The sequence below is a fragment of the Symphalangus syndactylus genome, chromosome 19 (genome assembly GCF_028878055.3).
Source record: "Symphalangus syndactylus isolate Jambi chromosome 19, NHGRI_mSymSyn1-v2.1_pri, whole genome shotgun sequence".
Classification (NCBI taxonomy): Eukaryota; Metazoa; Chordata; class Mammalia; order Primates; family Hylobatidae; genus Symphalangus; species Symphalangus syndactylus.
In genome coordinates this window covers 37,368,655-37,392,338 of record NC_072434.2, presented here as the reverse complement: position 1 = coordinate 37,392,338, position 23,684 = coordinate 37,368,655, and the positions used below count along the sequence as shown (strand labels likewise).

Below are 23,684 nucleotides of genomic sequence, written 5' to 3'. Positions count from 1 at the left end.
ATATATGAGTGTTTTTCTTTCTCCTTTACACCTAGTTAATTAGCCTTGTATCTTATGTCTCACTTGCTGACTCTTCAGATCTTTTTTTTGGAACAAAAAGCAGCTGCGTGTAAATTACGACAGCAACTGAGTTTTCCATGAATCATATTCACTTTTCTGAAGGCAACTCTGCAGTTACAGAAATGTCCTACTGGGGCTCCTCCTTTGCCTACTTCAATTTTAAGAATTCTGAGGTCAGGACAGGTAATGGGGTACACACCTAATTTGTTAATTAAGCAGGGATTCTAACGATATATCACATACCCAAATCCTGGATTTTCCCTAAAATATGATTATTGGGAATTTGAAAACATGTTGAGCAGTGGTAAAGTACATGACACACTAGAAGCCAAAAATCAGAACCCTACATTTAAAGTTCATAATAAAAGATCCACTCCTGAGTATAACCAATAATATTTGGTTTAGATATTTTATAGCTTTTCTACCTTTTTAGGAAATTTAGAGTGTTTTATTAAATTGACCAGAAGTGTGGTATTATCAATATTATTTTGAAACTATTCAAAAATTCCTACTGGTTAAAAAGCTTTTTTTTTAATTGTGCTGAGGCTATGCCATTTTCTCCCTCTCTGAAGAAAGTATGTACCTTTTAGATACAGATTAACAGTAACAAATGGCCACTGAGCACTGCTTTTTCTTTTTTTCCTTTCTGGAAACTTCTCATATTCATGAAGACTAGCTACAACAGCTTCTTAAAAAAGATACTTTTTGGCCACCAAACTACCTCTTTGGCATCCAAGGTAATGCAGGAAAACTTTGACCCAAAGTAAAGTATTCCCATATGTTATTTGCATTAAGCATGTCACTTATGAAATGAGAAGTGATCTCAAGGACTTTAGTGCTGAATCCTCAACTAAAATTTTATTTCCTTGTGCTGAATAGAACACATACAGATCCATATTAAAAACAGTCATCATATTAGGCAAATTCAATCTGTCAATGTAGTTTTAGTCCAGAACCAAACCAGTGATAGGAATTACAGAGTTAGCAACCAAACTGATTTCCTTTCCTGGTGGTTCTTTGTGTAACAGATGAGAGAAATAAAGTGGCAGAGTACCAGTGAACATTTGGAGAAAATACCTAATTATTTTCTTCCTAACCCAAGTTAGCCATTGAATAGTCATCTCAGAATAGTCATCACTGAATATTCATCTCATCCCAGTTGGCCCATTAGGTTCCTGTGTGCTTCATCTTCTGTGAGAAAAAAAAAAACCTTATATCATTCCTTATTTCAGATGTAAGATGCCAGGTGAGTTATTTTCCACAAATTTCTTGAGCTCATTACTGGAAAAAAAATTTCTCAAAACTTTTAGTAATGAATGAGTGTACAAGCAGCAATTGGATATTAATCCCATGGTGCAAGGATTTCCTGCAAAGTACCTTTAATGTGTTTGCATCAGCAGCAAGCATTAGGACATGCTATTTTGGCACCATAAGTTAGGTGTGTAGCACTACACATTAGACACCAAGTCATCCCAACCAATATTTATCCATATGAACAGATAAACTGAATAAAAACATAGTTCTGATAAAACCTGCATTCACAACCTAATATAGTTTAATGTTTTTCACAATTGAGGGCTGCTATTTAGGACTGTTTTGTTAATAATAAAAACAGGAATTATATAGAAGATAAAACACCGCTTTTTACTGCTATATAATATCTTGCTATATAAAACATACCCTCAAAAAGTCAAAATATTTAAAACCAGTGTTTCAAATACCAAAAATCACAGCTATGTTACTGTTCAGTAACTCCACTCAAATAAATGTTAGTACTGCATTCCTGAAGGAAAAAAACTGCAGCCAAGGCAAGAGCTCTGAAGTTTGCACTCAGAGAGTTTAAAAGACAGACCCCTACTCTGCAAACTTGAAGACTGCCACTCTGCTTCAATAACTCCAACCTGCCACATTTTACTTCAATTGGTAAAGCACTCTGCTGAGAATATAAAAAGTTATAAAAAGGCAATCATAAAAGATTAAATATTGGTAGGCATGTAAGCTTCCTTTTAATAAAAACAAAAATAGTCAATGTCATCTATTTAAGTATCCTTTGTTATAGAGTGTTCCAGTTATTGAAAAAGGGCCCTTAAAAAACCCAACTGTCTACATCTTTAAACCCTACCCCTTTTACCCCATAATACACATTTGAGGGAAGAGTCATTTAATGTGCAAATTGGCAAAACAAATGTGGAGGAGAGGGGACTTCTTGAAATGATGTGCCAATCAATTCTTGGTTTATTCTTTTCCAAAAAGTAAAATAACCAAAGTCTTAAAAATACACAAAACAGACCTTCATCTTTGCATTCCTTTCCAAATAAACACAAAAAGTATGTACAGCATGTTTAATAATATGCAATATGCAAAAGCTTTGTGTTGCTGTTGGCAACATCTATACCCACCCACCCTCTTTATTCACAAGTGTATCTCTACTAACCATAATTACATCACTAAGCCTGTTAGTTTGAGAGGGTCTTAAATTTGTTAAAACTAGAAAATCTTTGTATAGGGGCTCCATTCATTTGACTCAAGGTTATAGACTTCCACCGTATTCAGAAATTCATTGCCATCGAATCCTCCCACTGCATAAATGGTGTTCCCTACAGTTGCAATCCCAGCATTGCTCCTTGGTGAAGTCATATTTCCCATCATCTTCCATTCATTTCTAGTTGGATCATACATTTCCACACAACTGATGGCATGAGAACCATCAAAGCCACCACATACAAACAGTTTTCCTAAAAGAGAAATGAGATGGGGTAAATCCAGAGACTATAATAAGGTAAAACTCCCCTAAATCTGTCTTATGCTTAAAAATCAGTGGTTTTTAAAACAAATGCCTGTTCATTTTGTCAAAAAGAATTTATTAAATGCCTACTAATATGACAAATACTAAGAGCTGGGAATCAAATCAATAAAAAAACCATTCCCATGTGGAACTTAGGCAACTTAAAAGGGGGAGGGAGAGGAAGCAGTAGCAGCATGTAAATAAAGTACAATTTTCACCAACTCTGTGGTAGTTACTACTATTATTTCAGAGAAGAAGAAAAGAAGCAGGAAGAAGCTGGACAATTATCCTACAGATGCAGCTACTAAGTAGCAAACCAGAATAGTTCTGTGCACTGGACTTTATATCAGCCCAATGTACAGAATTAAGACTCAGAAGAGATTATAGGAAAGCAGAAAAATATTTTAGGGCTTCCCAACTGTATAAAATGATTTTGGGGCCAGGTGCGGTGGCTCATGCCTATAATCCCAACACTATGGGAGCCTGAGGTGGGAGGACTGCATGAGCCCAGGGGTTCGAGACCAGCCTGGGCAACACAGTGAGACCATGTCTCAATTAAAAAAATAAAATATTGTGGTACAGAAATTTCTTCTGGAAACAGAGTTATGACTATTTTCAAATAGATAAAATGTTAGCAATAAATACTCTGTAGCTTAGAAAAAATTTTATTACTGATTCTCAAATTCATTATATTTTCATTTGACCATCACTTAACCAGCTTGCATTCTATGTATCTGTAAAGCACGCTGACAAGGCTCTAGGCCAACAGGCTGTGTCTACACTTAAGCCTTCACCAGTTGAACCATAAGCCTACTAAGATTCAGCCTGGTACCAAAAACAATGCTAACTTTTAAATTATGGTTATATAATTAGACATTAAAAGTCAATAAAATGGAGGTGGAAAGAAAGCTATGTCTACATTTAAAAAGTTTAATACTTTGGAAACTTGTTAAAATAGTCTAAAGGTTATATTTCCAATTAGGTATGGAGTACACAGTTGGAAAAGACTAGGGATTTGCATTTGTTTTGCAGATCAGATTCTTTAAATTCTGGCTGTAAAGAAGGGGAAACTCAAAATTCAAGATGATGCATTATGGATATGTTTTATAGAAGAAAATGATTTGGAAATTCACTCAGTGCACCCATCAAAAGACTGGTGAATTAAGTTATATATCAAGTATTATAAGTCTTTGATTAGAAAATATATTTCTAAAGGACAAATCACCTTAATCTCCATTGCATCAAAAGAGATGACTGCTTCTGAATTCTTAACTGTACAACTATAGTTATCATTGGCCTTTTCTCTCAGAGTTTTAGAACAAAGTCTTGCCACTATCTACTCTTCACCTCTCCAAATCCCAACACTCACCATTAAGAACAGCCACTCCAGCTCCTCGCCTAGCCACATTCATGGGTGCAATTAAAGTCCAGGTGTTATTTTCAGGATTGTATCGTTCTACTGTGTTCAGACAATTCCAAGATTCTGCACCTCCGATTATGTACAAATAACCACCAAGCTCACAGACTGCAGACTGGTGTCTCCCTACAAGAAAAGTCAAGTCAACATTATTGCTACATCTCCCAGATTCTAAGTGTATACTACACGTACTGTTGATTTGAAGGTCTTTAAAAAAAAAAAAAAAAGGAAAAAAAATCAACTTACGAATGTTAAGAGGAGCACAGCTTGTCCACAACTTTGTTACAGGATCAAATACATCACAATTTTTCAGTCCTTTTTGACCATATGGATCAGAGCCACCAACGATGTATAATTTTCCATTCAGAGCACACACTCCTATGTAAGTATAAAATAAAGTTACATACTGATAATTTATCATATTTAAATACTGGATATCTCAGGAGAAGACTATTATTACCTGCATTACAACGGTTAGTTCTCAATTCTGGAACAGGAATCCAGTCATCTATGTTTGAATCATACATCTCTCCACAACTCAGGTCATCTGAGTGGCCATTTGATCCACCTACCACATAGAGCTGGCCCTATGCCAAAAGTGAGAGATGAGAATTTCTAACATCCTGAAGTTACAAGGAAAAAGCTAAATAGGGGTTGCTCCTGCAACATAATGCGCTTACCATGAGTACAGCCATTTGAAATCGGGCTCTTGGTGTTCTCATGGGAGCAAGAAAGGACCAGTGATCTGTATGTGGATCATAGCATTCGACTGTTCGAAGACATTCCTCTCTGTTATAGCCACCTGGTAAAAAATAAAACCATAAAGATTTATGTTTAAAATATTAAACTGGACCACGGTTTCCAGTCCTGTAAGTTTAAGAAATCTGCACAATGAGAAAAAGTATTAAAACTTTTTAAGGATGCCTTAGTTGATCTTTTAACTAAGTGCTTGTAATAGCTGAAAAATAACTATCAGTATAAGTAAATTGCTTAGTCTCAGCTTGAATATTAGAAAAATTTAGCCACGACATAACTTTTTTTAAAAATTAGAGACAGATTGAACTGAAGGTTAGCCATATTCAATAGTATTGTTATTTCTCTGTCTTATTGGATTGCCGTGATGGCATATTAAACCCTCTCTTTGAAAGTCTGCATGTCACAAAAATGCCCATCTACATGCTTAGCCAGTTGAATGCTTCTGTTCTTACCTGCAGCTATAAGTTTGCCATTCATCTCTGCTGTTCCCAGACCAGATCGTGCGTACTGCATAGGAGACATGGGCTTTTCGATTAGCTCATCTTGTTGCATCTCAAAGCTTAAACTCTTACTTAGTTTTGGAGTACTTGTTGGTGAGCTCTGTGGGCTGTTTCTCCCATGAAGAAAAATGACACAGAATATACCATCCAGCACAGCCAGGCACAAGTAAGTGTTATCTGTAAGCACAAGAGTTCCATGTTTAAGATGTAATTATTACTTTCGGTTGGTATATATGATCCTGAATTGGACTCCACAGTCTCCACATCCCAGACTGGAACAAGCTGCTCTCGTTTTCCAAATTTAATTGCTTCTGAGTTTTTTCCTCGAGTAGTCAATTTAAGAGGTATTAAATTGGCAACACTCCTTCTTAAAAATAGGTAAGCTGAAAACAATCTGGCAAGTGTCATATACTTACTTGAAGTCTTTTCTGAAGCAACGATTTTCCACTCATGCTTAGGGCTTTGTACTGTAGCATTTGGAGAAGAGAGACATCCAGTTGAACTGCTACTTATCTGCTTATGGCCATTCTCACGTGGTGGCTTTTTCTGCAAAATCAAAAGGTAGCTACAGAAACCTAGCCAAAGACCACATCTGATGTACCTTTGTTCCTGAGCTACTCCACAACACTGAGTATCCTTCACCTATATATGACATTTATAGGACACTAACTTTAACTCAAGCCAACACTTTCCAAATGACACAAATTACTGGCATACTTCCATCTCCACTCAATGATGAGACAACTACACCTACACAATTAGCCTAGGTAAGAAAAAGCTCAATTTTAACAATTTGAAAACCATGTTGCAAATCAAGACCTCAGCAGAAGAAAAAACTAATCTATAATTACTTAATATTAAGTATAGAATCTTCTAGAAGAATGTTATAAATTGAACATAGTATGAATTAACACAGAATACATTTAACCCACTATTTTCATGAAATTGTCAAACCTAACTAAATCATATGTACAGGTATCCTTCATACAATGCCAGCAAAACGTAAGCAGATATAGATTCATCCAGTTTCTCTGAAAGTACTTCACAGGAAAAAAGTGGCAATTACAAGAAACACTTAAAGAATATTTCTTTAGAATTACCTTATAGGCATTATAGAGTAGTTTTCTAGACAAAATTACATCAAAACACAAGAAAATAGTAATCAGAAATGAAACATTACTAAAAACAACCAAATATTCACAAAAGTAGAATATACAAGAACACTAAAGAGGGAGAAATGAACAAAGCTGTCAATTTCCAAATGATTGTAAGAGAACTACTTTACACATGTGTTCTCATGTATGAGTTTTCCTTGATGGCTTCCTTCCAATTACTTTAGCCTTTGCCACTTCCAAAGGATATGATCATATGGAATTGGAAGAGTAAAGACTACTCTGAGAGGAACTGCCAAATGAACAGGTAGCACCTTCAGCACCTGGCCTAGTTTGCTCATCCCACTTGTGCTGGTCCAGACGGCCAGAACACATGGATAGGTAAAATTTCTAATGGAAATTTCTGTTGCTAGTGGAAGCAAAAGGCCATATAACAAGTAATTGAGAAAAAGATTTTGCTAGCTACTTGAAGCTATAAGAAAAAGCTATATCAAAAGTTAGGCCTGAGTGTGGTTACAACATACGTAGGCTATTTTGAGAAAAGGCAGGGAATGTATCATTATCAATGGTTGTCATTAAATTCCACTTAGATGTTTATTATGTATCTAGATATTACTAGGTACTTTATTTACATCATCTCTTTTAGTCCAGTGAGGGTGATATTATCTACCCATTTTATAGATAAAAATATTGAAACTCAAGAAGATACGCATTGCTCAAGGCAATACAGCTAAAATAAAGATTAGGAATTATGAAGATAAACCCCACCCTTTTTATACTATGACAAGTTATGTCATAGTATAAAACAGATTTACATTATGACAGGCTGTTTTCCAGTTTTCCACTGTTACTAAAGTTGTGAATGCATCTGTTCATATCACTTTTATACTATGAATATTAAGAATAAAAAATAAGGTTAGACTTATCTAACCTTATCTATTATTATGAATTACAAGGTACATAAAACCTCATCCCAACCTATGGGAGAAGGGATCCAAATATCACAAATGGATGATGCTTACATTGAGGCTGTATTGAGGTAAAAAACTGTTCTAATGTACAAACTATAATTAAGAGAAAATGACTGTGAAAGAGAAAGGCCCAAAAGCAATGCCTAATAACAAGCCTACTATAGAAATGCTGGTTAAATCCTTTATATGTAAGGAATATATCCCTAAACCTTATTTTACATGACCTCCCAGAGGACTTGACAGTGTACAGTTTAGTCCTCCTTCAAACTTTCTTCTCCTACCTTAGGTAGCTTTTACAACACGATTAGATTCTTATTGTCCTCTAACTTTTCTAATGGCTTCTTCTCAACCTCCTTTTTCTATTCCTGAAGTCTAACATGTGTCCCTCTCATCCTCTTCAATTCATGATCTCTATTCATGGCATCACATTCTAATGAGTCACACATGTCAGAATCCCACTTATTCTCAAATTATTCCTTTTCCCTGATCTTGCTAAGCAATCACTAAGTCCTGCTAAGTCAACCTTTGTAAATATAAATGTCTATTTATATACATAGATAAAAAATCCATCCTTTCTCCTTCATGCCCCTAGATTAAGCCCTCATCATTTTTTTAAAACCTGAACTACTGCTGGCAATAGTTTATAAACTGGGCTCAAACTTTTATTGATTTTCTGTGTCTGGTTATAAAAATAGGAAGGGTCCAAGGCAACAATTTTAGAAAATAAGACCAGAAATCAGTTGGGATATCCCAGCCCAAAGACTGCCACATAATAGTTAGACTGTTCCTCAGTTTTTCACTATTACTAAAGTTGTGAATGCAAAACTTTCATATCACTGTATTCTTACCTAAGGCTTCCCACTGCCTATAGGATAAAGTATAAGCCCCATTCAGGGAGCATTTACCTACTTTCCCAGTCTTATGACCTGCAATACCAAGAGTATCATCCTTGCAGATACTCTTTGCTATCTAACACCTCTCCCTTTATCTGCTATGCAGACTCCTCTAAATCCTAATACTGCTCAAAAGCTACCTCTTGTGTGAAATATCCCTGGCTTCTCTCCTGCCTCATTGTGTCCTCTCCTTTAGGCTTTTCGTAGCTACCTCTCATAAGCCTGTATTGTTTCGCCTACTCTTAGAAGGTCCTACAAGCAGAAACTGTCTCTTACACATTTTTGTGTTGCCACACCGAACATTATGGCCTGCCACTTATTGGGCACTAAACCTCTGCATGTTGAAAACGTACTTTTAAAATGTTAACTCGAAATGTTTAGAGTTAAGGGGGAAAATATCCTCAATATATTCAAAATGCACAAACATAGGTTCTCAACTAATTCAAATTCCAAAACTTTTAGAAAATAAAGATATTCACCCACTGTTGCCACAGGACACCAGAGAGAGCTAACACCTGATAATTTGTAACCATATAGGCTACTACTAAGTCTACCACTTACCCTCTGATTTTTAAAGAAAAGCATTCCTTAGTCTGGGTTGAGTCGACTGCTTTATAGCTTGTCCCTCAAAAACATAATTTGAGCTAAAGGCCAAATAAAAATATATACTATATGACCATTTATATAAATTTTTTCAAGCATAGCCAAACTAATTTAATGTGTCAGAAGGTAGGATAATGGTTTCCTTTGGGAGCACTATAGGGAAACGGTTGGGAAGAGGCAAGAGAAAGGCTGCCAGGATGCTAGAAACCTTCTCTTCTTGACTTGGGTAATGTTTACACTGGAAGGTTCACTATGTGGCAATTATGACTTGTGTACTTTTCTGTATCTGTCCATAAACTTAAAAAATTTATACCTGAGAAGTTTGTTCTCTAGTAATTGTTGATAATGTGTCTGAATAATTATGTGTTTACTCTAGGGGAAAAATAAAATTGGATTTTATAAAAGGCAAAGTAACTCAATCAGCACAGTGGAACTCTACTATATTTTAATTCATTTTGGTTAAAGAAACATCTAGATCAGGTTTTAACATATGATCCACCACTTTTAAACTTATTACATTGTATAGTCCATCTTAACTGTACCATTTCTAATTTCCAGTAAGACAGCTCAGTAGTTAAGGTAACATCCAAAATTTCTTTCATAGCCATCAACAATTTAAGTCCCCCTGCCCCTTTAAAAAAAAAAAAACAAAAAACTATCAGTCATGCCTGACACAAACAACTGCTTTTCATAATCTTCCCAAATAATTTCTATATTGTTCCATCTTATTGGCCTTTACTATTTGTAATTCCCGCTTTATGAGAAACAAATTTCAATAGGGTTTCCTAATTTGTTAATATCTTTTCATGTCGCAAAAATACTAACTCTAAGATATGCTTGTTTTCTCCCAAAAATGTTTCTGTCCAGTTATACCAATGAAATTGGTCCACTTTCCTTTATTAAAGGAAAATTTAAGTATGCTATCAAATTCTCTAGTCAAATTTTAACCTGAGGTTACCTCAGACTGTGCAATGTGTACCTGCACAAACTGAATGTGGTCATCATCACTGCCAAACACCTCAGCCTGTCCATCTAGTAGGTTCCCATCAAGCAGCTTGTGATCAGCTGAGTAGTACAAGGTTTGAACCTGCAAAACAGCAACAGAACACCCATGTGGCTACGGTCACCATGGCTACTCCACTAGTATGCAGATTACACAAACGCCTCAAGGTAACCTCCAGTGTGCTTCTTGAGCTTCTTGACGTATTACTCTGGCAGGATCCGGAGGTAAAGAAATACATGTCATGGTGGTAAAAATTAAAAAACAAAAACAAAAACAAAAAACCAAAATCAAATACAAAATCTTCCAATACTGGCTGAAGAGTCGTTGGCTTGATTGGCTTGAAAGAAATCTTCATTTTTTTCATGGCTTCCATCATATAACAGTAAGAAGAAAAGCACTAGTACAATATATACTCTTAAAGAATATACATGTTTACAATAAAATACTGAATATAGTTTACACCTTTGCAGATAAGTGGTCTGGTTTGCATAAACATATTTCCTTCCTGTAAGCAATGTCAAGAAAAACAAAGAAAAAACAAATGCAAAAATTCAAGCAAGCTGTAGAGTCATCTCCATTGAGACAGATGCAAATACATAGCAAATGCATCTGACTTTCAAGTGGGAATCACAGAATTTAAAGATAATCTGTTAGCCCTTTTAGAACATAATGATGACAGTGTTTCTGCAGGCCTAACAAATTTGGTAAGCCCTCATAAAGGAACCCTGAAAGGTTTAAGTGGAGAGAGAAACTCAAAGTTACTCCACGGCTCCACCTGTGTGTTTTCAATTCCCACCATTTCTCCATCAATTTTATCTTGCGTTATTTTTTTTAAAAGTAGCCCAAGTTAAGTGAGTGACTGTATGTATGAACAACACCATTGAAAAACACACAGCTTTAAAGACAAGAATCCTGTAAAGGAGTAAACACCATTAAATCATCATCGTTCTCTGCCCACAGCGGATTTTTCTTAGGAGAACTGGGGCAGGACTGCTGCTTCTTTACGTGTCAATACACTTGAGGTTTCTTCTTGTTTCTTCAGTCTTGGGTATCCTAGTTTTGTTAATAAACCTATGGGGAGATAAATCAATGGGGAGGAACAACCATTAGAAGCTTTTACCTACTTGTCAAATTTAAAGCAAAAACCTGTGAAGAAAAATTAAGAATCTACAGAAAATTTCAGTACCACTTCCCATTTCTAAAGCAAATTACATGCTACTTTAAAGAAAGTTAACAGCACATAATAAGCAAAGAAATAAAAAAAGAAAAGCAGAAGACCAAACTGAACAGTTCATTCAGCTCACCTGGACACCCCCCCTGTTTCTCAGCTTAGGGGTACCTATAGCAAAATTTAAATTCTTTAGGGTCATGGTTATAAAATAAAAGTGAAAGGGAATCCTTCATGTTATAGCAAAATAATTTTTAAAAATGGTTGAATCCCATTTACTTTAAAACTAACCTCTTCCATCAGCTCTTCCAGACTGTCTCCATTCTCCCAGATGCTACGCTGCACCCAGTTGATTACCTTTGTATACAATTTGCCATTGCTGGGCAAGCAAACATTATCTTCAAGCATTACCTCCAACTAGAATTGGGAAAAACAATGACATGGATCAGTGTTGGCCTCCTAGTTCTCAGCTTAATTCCCAATTTCATAATAAAGTTGTCACAGATGCACAATTCATTCCATACATTTACTCTAATTTGTAAGGAACCAGTAATCAAAAACAAAGTAAACAAACTGGTAGGTAGAAACCTATTATGCTGCTAAGAATAACAATATAATTTCAATGTATTATTTCATAATCATTACTCACTTGCTTGAAACACAGACCAAGATTCCATGCCTGGAACTAGATAGTATACATCTGTTTATAGACTTTACTCCTTACCTTTAGCCTTGGAAGCTTAAGAAACTCCTCCTCTTCCGAAATTTGTAACAAATGCTCCTGAATATAAGCATCAACCTTATTCAACAAACGGGAGTCTCCCATACAACTTGCAAAATTTCGGTAAGAGATGCAGCTGGTAACATCCATTCTAGATAGTAAATAATCACCACAAACCTTGGAAAAGAAATATATGAGTGCCAACACTTATATATCTTTTATTCAACAAATATTTAATGTTCAGTGTGGTAAACACTATGTGAAGATACAAAGAATCAAAAATCACTGTTTTAATACAACAAATGTAATAGTGGTAATAACATGTATACAAATGATAAACATCAAATTATGCCACACAGATATGTAAGTTTTAGTTTAAGGAGAGGTGCAACAAATTGAAATGCTATGTAAGTTCACATAAGTATTTTCAAGTAGAATAATTTGGTAAGGCTTCATGAAATGCAGTATCTGAACTGGGCTCTGCAGGAGAGATGATGTTGATGTTGAATGCAGACAGAAGTAGAGAAGATGCTGCAAACAATTTAATTTGGTTGGAGAAAAGATAACTAGGAAATAGTTTTGGAAAGACAGCAACTATATAAGGGAAAATCTAGAATACTAAACTCAAGGATATGTGCTGTAAATTAAGGAATGATTTTTGAACAAAGGAGTGGTATTAGAAGAAGGGCTAGCAAATCAAACTTTTTCTTAAAGGGCCAGATAGTAAAAGCATTTTAGGCTTGTCGGCCATTCTGTTTGTCACAACTGCTCAATTCCGTCACTGTAGCTGGAAAGCAGCCTAGACCATATGTAAATGAACACACATGGCTGTGTTCAAATAAAACTTTATAAAAATAGGCAGCTGGCCAGTAGGCCTTAAGTTTACTGACCCCCATGCATTAGGGGATTCAATGCCTGTTTTCCAAAAGTACTTTTTACTGGCATTAAATTCTAGAAGGAATACTTTTAGAGAGCACAGGAAGTTTAGGAGAACACAGAATTGAAGACATATGTGATTAACTTTTAAGAAAACATTAATTTTAATTCATGCTATCAAAGGCTGACATAGCCACCCTACCAGAGAAGACTGCTGAAAGGGTAAGACTTTAGCCCAAATTATCTGAGAAGAAGTGTGATCTTGCTACATTATTATAGCCAAACAGTTAAAATAACATATTGACTACTCTGAGGGAAAAAAGGGACATTTTCAAGTCCTTGAAAGTAACAAGATGTTTTATGACGAATTCAGCATTGCGATCACACAAAATAAGACTCCATAAGTGATTTTATTTACTTCTGATACTCTACCTGCTTTACTCGATCCATCTTCAGCTTTTTTGCTGCAGAATAAACATCTTTTACCAATTCCTTATCTGCTTTCAACCTATTTAAAAAAAAAGTTATTTTTGATACCAAAGCCTTAGAACACACTTAATTTAAATATATGTAGCAAGACTTGGAATTTTCTGAAGATATTTCCTAATAATATGGTTTACTTCAAATGTACTTACTGAGCAGTGTAGGCATAATTCAACAAGACTTCAACAGCTTCTGGATTGAGATCATCAAATTTAACATGAGAAATTCCATGAGGATCACTATCACTATTAAAGATTTCAAATAAATAGGGACTGCAGCAAGCTAGCACTGCTCTGTGTGCTAACATTTCGTGGCCACAGACCTGAAATTATGAAGAATTATAAGTATTGTGGATTACGTATTTCTCTAGCTAATTACTATATCAGATTCCTTTATCTTACATTTCTCAGTATTCTTTTAAAAATCATTTCATTAAATGCCTATGAAAAAGAAAATAAGCAAATCTACGAACTTATGGCTTTTAGTAATAAAAAATTCTATAAATTTTGAATTAAGTTTAAAATACCTGAAGTCGAACATCACAGAACTGGCCACTTTTCCTCAGGGCATTTAATTTGGCAACAGAAGACTCAATAAAATTTTCATCCTCAAACATCAGATATCCATTGGGAATCATTTTTCCTTATAAATTTGGCTAAATGATGAAACGAAAGCTGAGTTATTTTACTTGCAAATGATGGTTTTAAAAATATAATGCTAAAGAGTAATACAGTCTCTTTATTCTCAAATTCCATCCTATAAACAACACATAAAAATTTCATCACAAAAAAATTTAGCTGAAACAACACCTGTGTTGAATGTCCAAGTCTTTGTTCCCTAATACTTTGGTCATAAGACTTTTAAAGGATTCAAACAGTAGCAGTTATCTCAACAATTTTGGCTGGGTTCCCATGCCTATTAAGCAAATTCATTCTGAAGGGAAGGAAAGGAAACTCCATCCTGCCCAAACCCATATAACAAGTAACCTGAAAGCCTGAAAGGGTGAAATAGCCAGTACATATAGGTTTCCTTGGATTTGGGCTCCTGTCATTCCTTTACCCACAAATGAGAAAAACTGTTATTTATCCTAATCCTAGCCCTTTTCAGTTGCCTTAAAGGGCCCCCAATTTGCTTCTAGTCTTCAAAATTATATATAATCAAGACTTATATGCAGAACTTGCCTAATACACAAACTTAAAAAGTCTGATTAGTCTTGTCACTGTATCTATGAAATGATTTTTATAAATGTTTTGAAACACATATAGTGATTTAAAAAGATGAACTTATATTCTGTTCCCTTTCTTTCATATATTCTAAATCATTTATCTCATCAGATTATATAAATATAAATGGGAACTTAAAACTTTTTTGCATTTTTACCATTATTTATAAACAACTAATGACTACACAAAATGCATAATTAAAAAACAGTGATAGGCTGGGCGCTATGGCTCACACCTGTAATCCCAGCACTTTGGGAGGCCGAGACAGGTGGATCATTTGAGGTCAGGAGTTCAAGACCAGCCTGGCCAACATGGTGAAACCCTATCTCTACTAAAAATACAAAATTTAGCCAGGCGTGGTGGCACATGCCTGTAATCCCAGCTACTTGTGGGGGCTGAGGCAGGAGAATCGCTTGGGAGGCAAAGGTTGCAGTCAGCCGAGATTGTGCCACTGTACTCCAGCCTGGGCAACAGAGAGACTCCATCTTAAAAAATAAAATAAAGAACAGTAATAGGGAGGCCAAGGCAAGAAGATTGCTTGAGCCCAGGAGTTTGAGACCAGTCTGGGAAACATAGTGAAATCCTGTCTCTACAAATAATGTAAAAATTAGGCAGTCATGGTGGTGGCGCACACCTGTAGTCCCAGTTACTAGGAAAGGTTAGGCAGGAGAAGCACTTGAACCCAGGAGTTCCAGGCTGCAATGAGCTATGATCCCACCACTGCACTCCAGCCTGGGCAGCAGAGTGAGACCTTATCTCTTTAAGGAAAAAAAAAAAAGGCAGTAAGAAATTTTAATTTGAAGTAACTGATTTATTTAAAGTCAAAATATAGAAAAGAAAAATATGAAAATGTTTTTTATACTCAAATGATTACTGACTTCTCTGCCTTTAAAAAAAAAGTATGAAACGTTTACTGTACTCGACATATCGTCTTCAGAAAAACAATGTGTCTTAATACTGTACTAGGCAGAGAACATTCACTTACCTACTCTGTTGGTGGCAAATGTATTTCTGGGAACTCTTAAGTAATCCAAGGACAAAGGAGTGTTAAAAGGCGCACTTCGTCAGGGTATGAAGACAGGTGGTTGAAATGAAGGCAGATGTGTCTTAAGCTCTAATGGTGATTCCAAAACTATCAGGCTTGAAAATGATGTAATCAAGTCCTTAAAAGCTATAGACAGGAATTTCTTCTGTGATAATGATGCATCATAATCTATAACAATGATAAATTTAAGTTAGATATTCAGAATGATCAAAATGTCATTGATCTAGGTAGAGCAGATCATGTAAAACAAATCCTGATCTTCAAGAGATTTGAGATAAATGGCAAAAATATTCCCATTACATGAAAAAAGAACACAAATGCAATTCCACATAAACATTTTTCATTTAACTTGCAACAACCCAAGTGATTAAAAAAAAAAAAAAGTCCTTTCCCAAAGGGCAGGGGCTAATGACCTATGTTTATGAGAGGTGTAAAAGCACAAGACTACAAAACAAATGTCAATACTGTTTAACTCTAATATTCTTTACTATTAATTTCCAACTAATATGCAAACATGCGATCTGTTTTGAGCCAGCAAGCAACCTTAGACATTATTCCCAAGCATATATACTATGTTACTGTTCCTCAAAATGAACTCTGCACTTCCCAGACTGTTAACTTTGTTCAAGTTCTTCTCTCTACTTGGAAGGCCCTAAACCCAACCTCTGCCAGAGGAAATCTTACAGCCATAGAGCCTCTGCCAAATGCTCCCAGTTGGGAAGCAGTTTCTCCTCATCCTCTACATTTAGAACCCTATCTGGGAGGTATTTATGATCTTCCAGCTGGTCTATTTCATGCTGTATTTATATATACTTGTTTATCTTCCTTGACTCATGGGCAAACCTTCTGTCTTGTTCATCTTTTGCATCCATCCCATCTCCTCTCTACCAGGACTAGCCTAAAAACTTGAACATAGATGAGTAATTTGTTGGAATAAACTAAACAGAAGGGAAAATACTGATGCCTGTGCTTTGTATGATCATTTTTCTCATCCACAGTAATAAACTACCAATGGAATCATTCTGGTTCAAACCTAATCTTCAAGGTAATCAGTCCTCCTACCTATTCTCCCTCCCTCGTTTTCACATCATCAATTACTTGTGTCAAATTCAGACGGTACTTATTTTTTAATCACCTGAACTGCTATTACACTGCTATTAATTCTGGAAACCAGAACTAAGGAATAACTTACCTGAAATATGTGCAAATATATTCATTTTTATGGATATCTTAAGATTATTTGCCTTATACAGATTTAGAATACAACAATTCTAAATCTAACAATTACGTCAAAGTGAATAATCACTTACCACAGGACTCCACTGTAGGCTGGTCCAGTTCGAATTCAACAAACCTACTATGTTTAGTTCAACATGTGTCCTAACAGGTTTCTCTGTAACAGGTTTCATTTCAAGGAAACCCAAGAATGCCAATTCGGGTTGGGATTGTTGTGAATACTTACCCCTGCATCAAAACTATATCACAGCATTAGGTAATATTGATTTCCTCTGCTCTACCTTTTATCTAGGTCAGTTAATTTGGCTTTTCTCTAAGAAACTAGTTCTAACAAATGTTTTCCAAATATACACAATTCTTTGTACACAGAGAGAACACACTATCCTAAAGAAAGCTTCAAACATTTTCAGCCAAGACCCGGCTCAAACTAAGAAAATTTTCATATATATATGATTTATACTGGCGTGGTCAACTCACAGGCATAGTTGGCAACTCCTAACTTCAGTTTCATAAGCTGCTCTTAAAATAAGAGTAAGAGGAAGGAGTCCCCATGCAAATTATTATATTAAAATGCATCCTCTGAAAAGCCAAAAACATTATAATATGAAGGTACTATTTTAAACTTTGACCAGTTTTATTCATTTTTTACTTCTAAACTTGATCTAACAAAAAATAAAAATGGCATCCACTTACTGTATTGGACAAATTGAATGTTCTACCTAAAATTTATTTTGGAAAAAAATGGTTAAAATTACTGCAGCCCTTGGAGAAAACACTGGAGAATTTTTGGGGCAATTTGCATCAGACAAATTTGTACAATATTATTACGAGTTTTGCAGTAAAATGAATCCTATATTTAGTGCTTGATTTTTATTTATTTTTACTCTAATTCCATGACAGTACCTGATTTTTAGTACATCAAGGTCATAATATGAACCTCATCTCTTTAATATCTACTGATCAGAGTACAAAGCTACTTGATTTTAAAAGCCAGCCCAAATCTAGATGACATTTAAGTTAATGCAAACTTATTTTATTCAATTATTGTCCTCATACACTATATACCTACTTCCCACCCACCTCAAGTTTGGAGGGGATCAGATCAATTCCTGTCTGTAAAACCATGTTTTTGAAAGTTCACATTTACTTTCATTAAAGTGAGCTAGGGCAAATCAAGAGTTTTAAACTACTCCCCAAATTGACGGGAGATCTTGTTTGGTCTATAAAACTCAAGCACGATAACTAGTGGAATTAAAAAATGGGGAAAATTGTTTTCTTTGAAAATCCAAACCAAAAGTCCAAACATCCCAGAGTCATATAAGAGTATAAAACGTAGAATTGTTTGGTATTTAAAATACACTTTCAACTAAATCTACACCTAGGTCACTATTTTTACACATTTAAAATTAAAACTAGGATCAAATACAATATATTCAGATAAATTCAGCATACTTCTATGGCCACTGCAAGGAATACCGAAGACTCATAAATGAGTAATTAAACTGCTTTAATAACACCCAGAAGTTCACAGCCCAGAAAGATTAGCTTAAGTGAAATACAATTCAACAGGTCTTATCAAAGAGTTGTTAAAAAGGTAGGCACAATATGGCCTCTGCTAAAATTTTTCTCTGGCCTTCAGTAAGACCAAGATAAAACAAAAGGCAATCGTTTGAGGGCAGTCAGCTCCCACCAAGTAGCCATCAACTGCATTTTTAAAGGAAAGACTTTATAATACAAAGTAAACCAACAGATCTTTTTAAAATCAGAAGTTACAGCTTTCCAATGTATCCTCTAAAACCACCATCACCATCCATGTATATGAAAACTCACCGAACTCATTCATTCCATCCATGCTCATAGTTTTGTAATTCTTTCACTACAACACAAACATGTGTAGCACCAAACATATGTAAGGCACAAACTGAAATGGAATGCTCATATCATAACACAATAGAAGTTAACTCAGTTCTCTAGCCTTGAACACTTCACAGGCCAGTCAGAAAGATAAAACAAGCTGTGAAATAGCTTGAGCAGAAAGGAAAAAAGGTATGATAGCAAATATATTCCAGAAACTGCAGCTATTTCAGTTTCGATAGATTGTAGATTTGCAGGATGCATATGGTAATAGTGGGCGAGGAAGTAAGAGAGCCTAATTCCAAGGTTTAAACAATGCTAAGCATGGAAAGTAGATGAAGGATTTAAACAAGGAAGCATAGGGCATCCTAGCAGAAATGTGGGGGATGGTCTAGAGGAATAAGTAAAGCATGGAAACAGGGCAGTTAAGATTCTGTACACCCATGCTCCTTTAAGGCAGTGAGGACTTAAGATATTTTATCTTAGATATGTGGCATCCTTATTAACATCAATTATCAAAATTAAGATATATGGCATCGTTATTAAAATCAATTACCAAAAAGCATAACACAAAGTCGTTTATAGTTTGCTACATGGAGAAGGGAAGGAAGGAAAGGAAGAATTTGGTTTGAGACGTTCTAATGCTGAGGTATCTGCGTGTTAATAACAAAAATATAATAGTATGATGTTAAGTATAGGTTCAGAAACATTTACAAGATATACAACTTGTAGTTTACAAGTATGTATTTTCTGTTGTTTTAACAAAAACCCAGAAATCACTCTCTTACAATACTTCAATTTACACACACACTAGCACATGACATGGTGGGAAGACCCCCAACCTTTAATAATTCCTACTTGCAGGATTTGACTATACAATCGCACTGCTAAAAAGTGGATGAAATGACTTACTTAGAGTTACTTCATCTTAATATCAATTATTAAGATACTTCCTTAACAGGAAAACATTTATATTTAAAAACGTATTTGCAAAACTACATTTAATTACCAGCTAACAAATCCTTCAAGCAAGAAAAACAAAATCCCACCTTCCAAAAGCAAGTAGCCAAAAAGACACTAATTTAAAACTAAGACTAAAACCTGAAATGTTTTGTCTTGGGGGGAAAGTTAGAAAATCAACTACAAATTAAGACAATGGCTATAGAAATTAGTATCTATTAGTTAACTAGAGATTTCATCTATTAGGAAAACACAGAGGAAAACCATTCCAGGGCTCTCTTTGGTCAGTGGCTCAAGTTCTGTTTACCTCTGGCTACCAAATTATAAACTTGATAAGTAGCCTGCCAGCTGGCATTAAATGATACTAGTCTCAATCCAATTCTAAACTCCATGTTTACCTCACGTCCAGACTTAACAAATACAACTTCTCTTTCAGTATCTTTAAGACAGAAGTGTCAGCAGGCTTTAGCCTAAAAGTAATCATCAGTATTTTGTTTTTCCTAAGTCAATCACTGGTGCTAGAATTATTAAAAGAAAGCATGGCCCGTGGCAGTCTAGTCCATGCTGTACTTATTCATCTGTTAAGAGTGGTACTAGGCTTCCAGAGTTGTCATCTATTGACAGAAGATCACAACACACTCAATGAGTAGCTTGACGCCAAGGTGTTCTAACGCTCCATCACTGCGACAGATATTAAAAAACAAAAATGCGCCCTTTTGGACATCTGATTTCTCCTTGAAATGTCAGCTGTCTCAAACCAATAGATATGTCCACTACGTATCGGGGGAAAAAGTGAATGTAGTTCTCAAGTAGTGGTTCAAGTTACCCTAGGTTCAACCCTCAGCCTGATACCTTCCTATCATCAAGAGCTTATAATCAGAGACACTTAAACAAAAGCGTGGAGGGACGGAAAAAGAGCAAATCTTGCCACTGATTTCTTTCATAAAAAAGAAAAAGCGTCCCAGGCCTTCCACTTCGCGCAGCCAGGCCGGCGCCCACTCCGCAGGCTGCGAGGCGAGGCCCCCAGCGCCCGCACACCCCCGCCCGGGATTGGCCAGCCCCGCAGTCACTCAGTACCGACACGTCAGGGCAGCCGCTCCCTCCCTCCTCCCGCCCCCTTCTCCCCGCGCTTGGCAAGAAAAGCGGGCAACGTGGAGCGGGAACAAAGGACCCCGCGGCCCACGGCGATCGGGGACTCCGTGCCACCCTACTCCAGGCCCGGGGCTGGCTGCCCGCCCACACAAGCCGAGTCCCGGGAGCTCTTCCAGAAGAGAATCCCAAACCCCAGGCAAACCCAAGGCGAGGCGTCCGTTCCTGACAGCAAGAACGGGGAGTCCCGCGCCCTCCTTCCGGCGGGTCATCCCCGCCCCGCGGCGCCCTAACCCAGGTCCCCCAAAACCCTTCGAGCAAAAAACTCTCGTTCCTCCCAGCCTGCCTCACCCGCGCCAGTGTAGCAAAGGGGCTCGAGCCTCCGCGCACTCCGAGGCGGCCGGCGCCCGCTCTCGGCCGCCAACGCAACTTGGCAACCATGGCAGCGCTGGAGCGCGGGCCCAGCGCGGCGCTGGCTTCACGTCCCAGAGGGCGGCGGCGGCGGCGGCCGCTTGGGGCTGCCTCCCCTGATGAGGACACCGCTTCCGCGCCTCCCACCTTCTTCCCATCCGCCGGCGCCATCCCCTCTTCTCGGATTCTAGCCGCGCCCTCTCCCTCATCTGCCGTTCGGGGAACCAGCGCGTATTACCTGGTTCATCTCTGAAGAGATGGAAACATTCATCTCTAGAGCTTCGATGGGAAGCAGGAGGAAGCCGGCGGGAATCGGCCCAACGGAAAGCGCCAGGAGGCGGCGGAAGGGGGGAGCAGTCAAGTAGAAGGACGAGGGGCCAGTCCGTGGAGACTGAGAGGAGTGGGGAGCGCCACCGAGAACTCGCGGGAACTCGCTCGCTCGCCGACACAGCCGCGCCGAAGCAGCAGGCTGAGAAACTGCGCCCAGCAGCTCCGAGCGACCGACCTCCACGCGCGACCGGGAGACACTGCCTCCGCCGCCGCCGACCGCTCGCGCCGCACCCCCTCGCACGTCACCACGTGTGCTGCCGCCGCCGACGCCTCCCAGCCCGCTTCCGTCTCGAATCCATCTGCAAATCACAGGCGAGCCCCATAAAGATCCCACTCTAAGCCCCGCCCCGCCAGCGACCCCGCCCACATCCCGCCCCGCCCTCCTCCCTGGTCGACTGGGGTTCCTTCCTTCTCCGTGTAACTAGGTCAGCGCAAGGTGATCCTGAGGAGATAGGCGGCGCTCGGGGGGCGCCCTCGTTCTTTATCGCGCCTTTGTCCCTCCCTCCGTTCCTTGCCCCGCACCCTCACTTTCGCCTTGTGCGTTGCCTGTCCCGGAACTGGTTCCCTCCAGCCGCCCTCACCTGTTCTGACTTCCCCTCGAGGCACAATAGCCTGAGAGATCAGACGTGGGAGATTAGATTGCTCGGCGTCAGACCTACTTCTAGGCAACCCCCCCTAGACTGGAGCTGCTCGCCACGGACTTTAGGAGCTAGTTGGGCGTAAGCCCTTAACTTTAGGGTCGGGGGGGAAGTGGCGTGTGCGGAGAGGAGGCGTAGAGAGTGTGAGGAAGAAGAGAGGCACTCTGAGAAGAAGTCGAACAACTAACCCCTCATTTGGCCTAGTTTGGGTGAGAAGATTGAGTCACTTGGGGAAAAAAAATATTGGAGAAGTCAGAGAAGGTATAATACTATCAGTGGTGCCACAAACACCAGTTTACTTCCGCTTTTCACCCCCCGGGTCTGTTTTGTCTGTGTGCAGCTCTCCTCTTGTTGGAGACGCTGAGTCAGTTCTCTACTGGTCTTGCCCTCTTCCGGAAAAAGATAACAGACCTGAGAAGTGGTAATTCCTATCCTAACCTCCTGGGGCCTTTTAGATCAGGTGCCACACTTCATTATCCACCCCACCACCTTGCCCAGGAGGGAGATCTGTGAAAGCGAAAAGTGATTTAAGCTGGGATCTGGCAGCAACTTCGTGGACTCTGAAGGGCACGCGGGAAAGGTATTTTGATTGAAGGTGAGGAATTTAGTGAGGTAAAATTATATCCAAATTAGAGTCTAGTAAAGGCTTCCAGATTAATGTCCTGTTAACGCTTATCCTGATTTGTGGAGGACACTTAAGCTGTCTAGGCCTAACCTTGTGTTTGATCACTCACCTTAATTTGTAGACATTCTAGGAGCTCTTTGTCAATGCCTCTTACCATTTTTATCATTAACTATTTATGCTTATGGAAGCAGGAAAAATAAATTGTGGGAGCCTTATCTGCAATAGAAAGGTTACAACTTTTTTTCTAAAATCTTGAGGCAAGGAGACTTATTCCCCTGCCCCTTTTTTTCTCACAGATTTCTTGTATGTCTCCCTCGCCCCGCCCCCCCACCAACAATTCAATTGTAGGAGGAAACAAGAACTAAGATGTCTATTCGTGTGATTTTTTTATATCTTTCTTAAGGAGAAAAAGACTGACATTTGACACTGTGCTCCTGTTTTGTCTTGCTGATAATAACTGACAGCAATGTTTACTTTTCTTACAAATGAAACTATCAGGGTACATACCTTTTAAGCTCTTTTAATACAATGGGTTTCATCCTTCCAGTGGGAGAGTATGAATTGCCCACTCTGGGTAGGCACATGACTGTGTGGCCTGTTGGACACATGGTCACACTTGCTATACTCTAAATAGTGTCTTTGTGACCTGAAACAGTCAACACTTTTCTTAAAGCTACAGTGTGCCCACACTCATTGTATTTTTGCTTTGTATGGAATTTCAAATTTACTTATTACCTTCTCTATGAATAATGGCATAACTTATGCATTCCATTTGCCTTTCAGGGAGCCTGATGGTTAATTTCAACCTCTTAAAGTAATACATTATGTTGTAAGATTTTGCTCTTAATAAAGCAGTCCCCCTTATCCTTGGTTTCACTTTCCAAGATTTTGTCAACCATGGCCCAAAAATGTTACATCACTACTC

General features: G+C 37.9%; 1 protein-coding gene across 4 annotated transcripts; it reads right to left on the bottom strand.

The window, feature by feature from the left end:
- Positions 1-891: 891 nt before the first annotated feature.
- Positions 892-23,658, bottom strand: IVNS1ABP (influenza virus NS1A binding protein). Of its 4 annotated transcripts, none has more exons than XR_010114740.1 (16): positions 21,405-23,658; positions 15,557-15,784; positions 13,875-14,003; positions 13,501-13,670; positions 13,298-13,373; positions 11,993-12,166; positions 11,560-11,685; positions 10,056-10,184; positions 5,935-6,064; positions 5,471-5,695; positions 4,943-5,064; positions 4,723-4,849; positions 4,509-4,640; positions 4,215-4,388; positions 2,495-2,795; positions 892-1,251 (listed from the first exon to the last, which is right to left on the bottom strand). XR_010114740.1 is itself a non-coding variant. In XM_063613769.1 (15 exons), exons 3-15 carry the CDS (start codon positions 13,983-13,985, stop codon positions 2,548-2,550), a joined length of 1,944 nt encoding a protein of 647 aa, XP_063469839.1. In that variant the 5' UTR covers positions 13,986-14,003; positions 15,557-15,784; positions 21,405-23,658; the 3' UTR covers positions 2,273-2,547. The 4 variants fall into 4 exon arrangements, 2 of the variants coding, with proteins under 2 accessions (XP_063469839.1, XP_055091268.1); XR_008649763.2 differs by having other exon boundaries at positions 10,077-10,184; XM_063613769.1 differs by lacking the exon at positions 892-1,251 and having other exon boundaries at positions 2,273-2,795.
- Positions 23,659-23,684: the final 26 nt, after the last annotated feature.